This window comes from Solanum pennellii, chromosome 3, assembly GCF_001406875.1.
Source record: "Solanum pennellii chromosome 3, SPENNV200".
Classification (NCBI taxonomy): Eukaryota; Viridiplantae; Streptophyta; class Magnoliopsida; order Solanales; family Solanaceae; genus Solanum; species Solanum pennellii.
This window is the reverse complement of record NC_028639.1, coordinates 52,376,098-52,384,738: the sequence shown is the minus strand read 5'-3', so window position 1 is coordinate 52,384,738 and position 8,641 is coordinate 52,376,098. Positions and strand designations below refer to the sequence as shown.

General features: G+C 30.8%; 1 protein-coding gene across 1 annotated transcript; it reads left to right on the top strand.

Moving 5' to 3' along the window:
* Positions 1 to 204: 204 nt before the first annotated feature.
* LOC107012851 (UPF0235 protein C15orf40 homolog) lies at positions 205 to 3,890 on the top strand. Its single transcript, XM_015212793.2, has 2 exons — positions 205 to 554; positions 3,264 to 3,890. Exons 1-2 carry the CDS (start codon positions 303 to 305, stop codon positions 3,393 to 3,395), a joined length of 384 nt encoding a protein of 127 aa, XP_015068279.1. The 5' UTR covers positions 205 to 302; the 3' UTR covers positions 3,396 to 3,890.
* The last annotated feature ends 4,751 nt before the right edge of the window (positions 3,891 to 8,641 follow it).

Genomic DNA, 8,641 nt, shown 5'->3' with positions numbered 1-8,641 from the left:
TTTCTGAGAGTCCAACATCAATGTCAAACAAGTTATTAATAACTCTCTTTTTTATAGAAGATAATAATAATAATAATAATAATAATAATAATAATAATAATAATAATAATATAGGAAATAATATAATATATAATATTATACATATATATAAATATATATATACACATTACTATTGTTAAATACAATTGTATTTAAAAAGTTAGACAAATGGTTTTAGTGAGGATGTGAAGTAAAGTAATGAGAATTGGGATGGAAAAGGTGTTTTTGTTGGTAACCCTCTTTCCCTTAGATCGCCCATCCTGATGCCTCCCTCAAAGAAAACCAAAGCTAAAAAAAACTCAACCGAATCACCGGCGCCGGCAGTTTCAACTTCCAGCTTTCCAGCATGTATTCGTGCCGTTCCTCCTTCCTCCGTCGCCATCACCATCCATGCCAAGCCAGGCTCCAAACAAGCCACCGTAACTGACTTGAATGACGATGCTGTTGGGGTCCAAATTGACGCACCTGCTAAAGATGGTGAAGCTAATGCTGCACTTATCGATTACATAAGCTCCGTAAGTCTTATCTTTTCATTCATTATTCATCTAGGGTAGTATGTGCTTCTACAACATCACTGCAGTTTCATTCAATTTGTTCAGCAGTTTTTCCCCTTGATTTCTCCCCGTTAAACCTAAAATTAATTGTATTGATGTTTCATTTTCTTTTTCCGGAATTGTATTTGGGGATCATGTATGGACATAGAATTATTACTATATGAATCTCGTAACATTCCGGGAATTTTAAAAAAATACAAATACCTGTTTGCACATTTCCCATTCTAGATCACTCATAATAATTCAATATTTTTGTTGAAATCCAACCCCAATTTTCAAATACCATGTTTTAACTTTTTTATTTCTTTCTAATTCCACATTTTTTATGTCCAGACGCCCTAGATTTTGTAACGAAAGAGTACCTCACTTATCCTTTATAGCTTAGACAATCAGAACCGTAAAAATATTACTAACCCTGCATCTGAATATCTGTATCAGTTTACACATGAGCTAAAATTGCCAAATAAGTGCTACTACATCAGACCACATTGTGGCTGATGAAGTTCCAGTGTTATCAAAGATGATAGGTGAAACAAGAGCTAAAGTATCTGTATATCAGAGCTTTAACCTCAGAGAGCAAATGAACTCAGAATTTAAAGAGAAAGGCCACGTTGAAGGAAAAATAGAAAGTATGATATGAAATATATATATATGTAGTTCAAGAATAATAGTAATAATTGAAACAAGCAATCTATTGGCCAAGGAAATGAAAATTATTAATAAGGTGAATTGTTTTGTGTTTTGTATCGCTCTCTTTAGGTTGGAATCCACGGGCGATGAGGTGCATGTTTTAGCTACTTGGTGCCTGCACTGAAGTTCTGCATAAGTAAGCCATCCTATTTTGCATCTATGTTTAGGGCTTAAGCGCGTTTTAAGCAAGCTTTTGACAGCCTTATGAATAACCAAGCAACATCTTTGAACCGGGGAGGGGGGCGAGGGCCTTGGCCCTTGGCTGGAAGGTTAGATATTTGGTGATTGCATACCAATGGAGTTGGAACATAAAACTGGAGAAGTAACACCGAAAAAATGGAGCCAGTGCTGGCTAACTTTATCAAGATCCTTGTTGAGTTAAAAATAAAATTAATAATAAGTAAAAATACTTACTACCATTTTTTTCAAGTTATTAATTAGTACTAGTAATATTTTTCACACAGCATTGCTGAAGGAAACAAAACTACCTAAAGTAATTATATGGACAAGTGAAAGATCCAACAATGGTTATATAGAAGAAATTTATTAATCTATAAAGAAGTGGTACGAAGACAAAGAGGGAAGAGGGTGATGGAATAACCTTTAAGCCACAACTCCAGCGATAGTGACATAGTAATTTGCAAGCCCCAGAGAACTGAATTAAGATTTAGTGTGTTCCATTTAGAGAAGATTTTGGGGTATTACTTTTTGAATGGATTTCCATGAGGTAGAAGTTTCAAAAGAAAGAGAAAAGGGTGAGGGTCGTAGATCTAAAGACATTAGCTGCCGGCTGTAGGACATATCTCAGTTAGCATTTCAAGCAGTTTTCTGTGAGGAAAAAGATGAGGATGAAAGTAAAAAAATAATTGGGCTTATTGCATAGGAAAAAAATTCTGATGGCAATGTGTACTTAGGCAATGTTTACTTAATACTTATGTGGTAACTTATGTAGATCGTTTATTCTCGGTTCAATGGTTTTATAGGGCTTTTGATTTTCTGAGATACTTAAGAATAGTTGATACTTTTTGGTTACATAATTTAGTTTTATTACTTTCCTGCAATATAAGTTTAGTACGATTACACTAGTAAAAGTAACCCCTTCTGTTTTTCTCGTGGATGATTTTCATCTTGAGTTGGTTTGTCTTAATAAGGAAGCTGGGAATACTAGTCTCTTCCTTCTTTCTTTGGATCTTGGAGAGGGAAGCTACTTGCGAATTGAGGAAGCAAGGATCCTAATTAACTGACATTCTGTCGCCCCCAGGGCTTTGGTCTGGTGGCAAGAGTGTAACAAGCGCACCTCATGAGGTTGACCCTGCCATAGACAAAAACCTGATATTTAAGTGGTAAAGGATAGAGGGGAGCCAATTATACACCGAGTTTTGAACCTTGTGCCGCTGGTACTTGGGGATTTCTCGGATATAAAAAAATGTAAAGTTATCTGCTGACATACCATATATAGATCATGGATGGAGTGAATGTCTTGACCCTCAATGAAATTTCTGCGGAGTCCATTTTGATAAAATGAAATTTTGGTTACATATCCTCTGGGAAAGTAGTCATAGGGAGCTTCTGGTGTCTGATTAACTAGCAATTTGGTAAGACAATTGCTTAGGGAATCCGTTTTTATTTATTTTGGTTTTTATCATTCGTATTATCTCTTTACATTTACAAAAGCATCTTTTCTGTTCTTATTTGTTCTTCCATTATCTGGTACCAGCCTCTGATAAACTGCTAAAAGGTGAAAAAGAGAAGTAATTTCCTGCTTTCCTATAACTGTTCGTTTGATATTCCGATATAGACTTGGAAACCAATTACCAAGACAGCCAGTTGAAATTGTTTTGGCTAAGATTGTAGCAGACGGGACATTCTCAGTAGTGTTCAGATGAAAATTAACTCGAATTCCTTGTATACGTGTTACTTGTGTTTAGCATGAACAGAAGCTATGTTTCCTTGGGTAAAATTTGACTTCATTTTGGACAGGTTGTGGGGGTCAAAAAAAGACAAGTTTCTATAGGTTCAGGGTCGAAATCCAGGGATAAGGTCATCATCGTGGAGGATGCTACTTTACAGAGTGTTTTTGATGGTCTAAACAAAGTTTTGAAAGATCAATGACAGAAACTACTGAGCCATGGTATGTTCATGTGGTATTGGACAAGGCACTACTGGATCAAAAGAAAAGAATTTGCTTTGACAAGGCACAACTCAAGATATTCTTGTTAGCAACTCTAAAACATGCATCACCAGACTTGTGATTCTGATTGTGTGTGTGTTTTAGGGGCCAACTATGCAACTACTAGAGAAGTTCAATTGCTATTTCCAGATTCAGCTTCTCATTCATACCTATCGTTGCATAAAAACACATCGTGTCATTATGTCTTGGTTAAAATGTTTTATGTTTTGACGTGAACAGGTTGATTAGTCAATTAGTATGTCTTAAGCTTTATGGTGGTGAAACAAAAGGACTGCCATTTCAACCAAAAGATTTGTTTCTCAGATGAAAGTTTTAAGTTGTAGTTTTGCCTCGTCTAATTACATGTAGATCTATTCTGAAGTACCTAAACTGAAATTGCTAGATTATTTAAATCTATGATATGCTACAAATTTGCACACTTGGCACATAAACAAATAACACAAAAGCTCCTGTTTGTGAATATGTTGTTAAGCTTGCAAGTCAGTTTGTGGAGGATTCATAGTAACACGCACGTCCCTTAAGATATAACGATTAATATAAAAATTTTATTACAATACTCATACTAATTAACATTTAGTGTTTGATTTTGAAAAAGAGAAAAAATATAAAGTTATCGTTGAAGTTGTTTCGAATTTTTAAAAAGACATCAACCGTCCTATTACCCCACTAAACAATTTTGAACATGTATAATTACATAATTTTTCGTCCATACCACATAGAGAGTGGTGTGCACTCTCTCAAAGAGAGTGAACAGCCTAAAATAACTAATATGATTTTATTTTTACAAGTATTTTATTAGAAAATATATTTTCTTATTTTTTTTATTATTTTAACATTTTTCCTTTTTATTTTTTCTTCTTTCTTTACAAAAATTCATTGTCATCTCTATTCATTGGAACTTCTTACTTTCAATATCACCATTTTTATGACAACTTCACCATCCTTTTTTTTTATTATTACTATTAGTTTTACTTTTTGGTTTTAAAATTTTGTCTAAATATTTTCTTACATTTCGAACAATTCGATAAACTCATTAGATTTCATGATGATTAGAAAGTATCATATAGTTTTTTATTCGATTTCAATTAAGTTCTTTCATTTTTTGAGAAAATTAACTGATTCTTTTAAAATTATCATTTCTAATATATATGAAAAATGAGTAGTTGATGGTACCTTCAAAATTTTAAATTTTCTTAAAAAATTATTAATTTTGTCATTAATAATTCAATAAAGTCTAAATAATAGTATGAATTTTATAAAGAATTTGACCAGAGAAGAAGAAGAAAAAAAAAATGAAGAAAATGGAAGTGGTTTTCAATTTGATATGGGGGTGGGAGATGAAGAAAAAAAAAGAAATGAAGGGATGAATCACTTGAAAGTGGGAGATGGAAGATGAAATGAAATTTAAGATATATCAAAATTAAAATTCAAAAAGTAAGAGAGAAAGAAAAAGAAAGAAAAAGATAAAGGAAAAATTTAAAATGAAAAAATTACTTTTAATTAAATTAACACGTGTCATGTAATGATTGAAGTGTGAATTCACTTGCTTCTTAAGATTTGGGGCTGATCGAAAAATGGTATAATAATATATGTTCAAAATTATTTAGTGGGGTGATAGGACAATTGCAAAGTTAAGATTTTTTTACGAAAATCTAAGACAACTTCAATGGTGACTTTATGTCTTTTCTATTTGAAAAATGATTTGTGAAACAAGTAACTAGTTTTTTTTCTACAGTGAATAATTAAAAGTGAATAGAGTAAACGTTGTGGTGGTTCTTCTTGAATGTTCTGCTAATATCAAAACAAGTAAAATAGACTAAATGCCCGTTGGATTAACTTACTTTCAGGGTTATGGCTTATTGAAAAATATCTAAAAATAAGTTAATCTAAACGGGCATTGTTTTATGAATGTGTAGTTATATTTGATTATATGAAGTAATTAATTATAGGAAAAAGGATCAAAAATACCCCTAAACTATTTGAATAGCTCATATATATCCTTAAACTTTATTTTGACTCATAAGTACCCTTCCAGTTATACTATTGGGTCAAAAATACTTTTCTTATTAACATAAGTTGTTAAATGCCACGTGGATGCCATATAAATGCCACATTGCATGCCAATAGGATTCCACTGCTACGTACACTGAATTGAAAGGGTCAAAAATACCCTTAAACTATCCAAATTAGCTCATATTTATCCTTAAACTATATTTCGGCTCAAGACTACCCTTCCTGTCAAGCTGTTGGATCAAAAGTACCCTTCTTATCAATAGAAGTTGTATAATGTCATGTGGATGCCACATTGCATGTCAATAAGGTTCCACTGCCACATAGACTAAATCCTTAAATTCTAATTACTTCCCCCCTCATTTCATTATTTCAGAAATGATATATTCACCCGTTTTCCCTCATTTTGCGGCTAGGGTTTCATACTTTTCTTCGTGGCTGGGTTTCAAAGTGGATATTCATGCTTGTAGATTAGTAAATATTTTTCTTATTTTATTATGCTTACGATTTCAAAGCATGATAGTTAGGATATCACAATTTTCCCCTAGTTTCGCAGCTAAGGCTTCGTAGCTTTCTTGGAGGCTGAGTTTCAAAGTAGATATTCATGGTTGTAGGTTAGTAAATATTTTTTCTTATTTTATTACGTTTACGATTTTAAAGTGTGATAGTTAGAATTTCACAACTTTTCCGTCATTTCGCGGCCAGGTTTCATAAATTTCTTCGAAGCTGAGTTTCAAAGTGGATTTCGTGGTTGTAAATACAATAAAATAAGAAAAAAGTCTACTAACCTATAACCACGAATATCCACTTTGAAACCTAGCCACAAAGAAAAGTATGAAACCCTACCCGTGAAATGAGGGAGAACGGGTGAAATCGTTTCTGGAAAATAATGAAATTAGGAGAAAATGAGTAATTAAGATTTAGGAATTTAGTCAATGTGGCACATGTGGAATTTAACAACTTTCACTAATAAGAAGGTCACTTTTAACCCAATAGTTTGACGGGAAGGGTAGTTTTGAGCTGAAATATAGTTTGAGGGTATATATGAGCTATTTCGGATAGTTTAAGCGTACTTTTGACCCTTTTCCTTTTAGTCTATGTGGCAGTGGAAATCTAATGAGGTGCCATGTGGCTTCCATGTGGCATCCACATGGCATTTAACGATTTTCGTTAATTAGAAGGGCACTTTTGACCTAATAGTTTGACGGGAAGGGTAGTTTTGAGACAAAATATAGTTTAAGGGTATATATGAGTTATTTCAAATAGTTTAAGGATATTTTTGACCCTTTTCCGTTAATTATATGCACCTTCAAAACGACTAGACACCCACAATTTATTAAAAATCAAGTAGGCTCAATTTTTGAAAGTTGTATATATTTATTTATATATACTAGTTCTGAGAACGTGTCTTGCACGTTTGACCTTTATTATTATATAAAATTTATGTAGTTCTCACTTATGTATAGAAATATGTGTAATATCAACCCAATTGACTTTAAAAAAAACAATAAAATATACATGTCATCATATGCATACAAAATAAAAATGTTAAACAAAGCAATATATTTAAACAAAGAAAGTCTAGTAAACTAGCATATTATGTGCAATTTATAAAGAAAGAAACTATGTATGTCGTGATAGAATTATTAGCAACCAAGAATAATCATAATCAAGCATAATATCAATGGAGTCCTTACCAATAACATTGAAGATGAATTTAGAAGAAGAAGGAGAGGGGGAGAACATTAATGGATCTAGTCTAGCATATTCACTGACTATAGGGGTGTACATGACCGGGTTGGTTCGGGTTTTTCAAATATCAAATCAAACCATTTATGTCAGGATTTTGAATTTATAAATCAAACCAAACCAATAAAACTCGTTTTTTTTTCAACTTGGGGTTTTTCAGGTTTTTTTGGATTTCGGGTTTTTCGGTAAAGTATTCATACAAATATATAATTTACTCGTACATCAAATATTTCTTTAGTCCTATCAAAATGCAACTATCTAAGTTATTTCTCAAAAAAAATAACAAAACATATGATATGATTAATGACACTAAAATATCCATCAAAAAAATAATAATAAAATTGCGTAAATATTTTTTGCAAATTAATAAGTCATAATGAAATTGATCATAATTTAAAGTACTAAATCATGCTAAAATAAGTTTAGCAAGTATTAATTACATGACTAAACATTAAAAGAAAGTAAAATTAAATCATGTATTTTAATTGTCTAAATCTATGTAAAATTAAAAAATAAATATTCAATATTATTGTCATTTTTAGTGTTGAATTGATTTTTTTTGCATTAATATTAATTTGATTTTTATTTAAACTTTATTATAATTACCAACATGTATTATGAGCTATAATCTTTATTAGATCATTAAGAATTCTAACTTCCAAACATAAAATAAATATATTAAAAGATAAAAACTATGAAAAAGTATAAGAGATATTTAAAAATTATATCAAAATAGGTATTTTTACGTATAAAATAAAATTTTAAAATTATATATATAATGTCGGATTGGTTTTTTTTAGTTGAAACCAAACCAAATCAAATATAGTCGGGTTTTTTTTCCAACACCAAACCAAGTCAAACCAAACCACTAGTCGGGTTTTTTTTAGTTTGACTCGGTTTGCGATTTGATTCGATTTTCGGTTCAGTTTTGTACACCCCTAACTGACTATTTATAAAATTCTAAAAATTTCTTATTAGAAGTTGAAAAGAACTTTAAAACATTAAATTGATATGGGAAAATGATAATTCATTCTAGAATATTGAAATAAATGGCAGTACCAAGAAAATTAATTTATCCGTATTATAATACTTAAATACATATTAATTGTATTATTGTAAAAACTTAATATGATATTCTTTAGAATATTTAATAAGTTTGATATTTTATAACATTTTAATCTAATATAGTGGAAAAACAACAATTTAACTTTTTCCTAATTTCTTCTCACTTTTATTATTATCATTATTATTATTATTATTATTGTTATTATTGTTATTATTATTATGTTTTAATGGAAAGTTGACTTTTCAAATTCCTCAGGAATTACTATTATATTAAAAAGAGTAAATTTCAAACATCCAATAATATTTATATTTAATATATAAATTGACTTTTCAAATTCTTTAG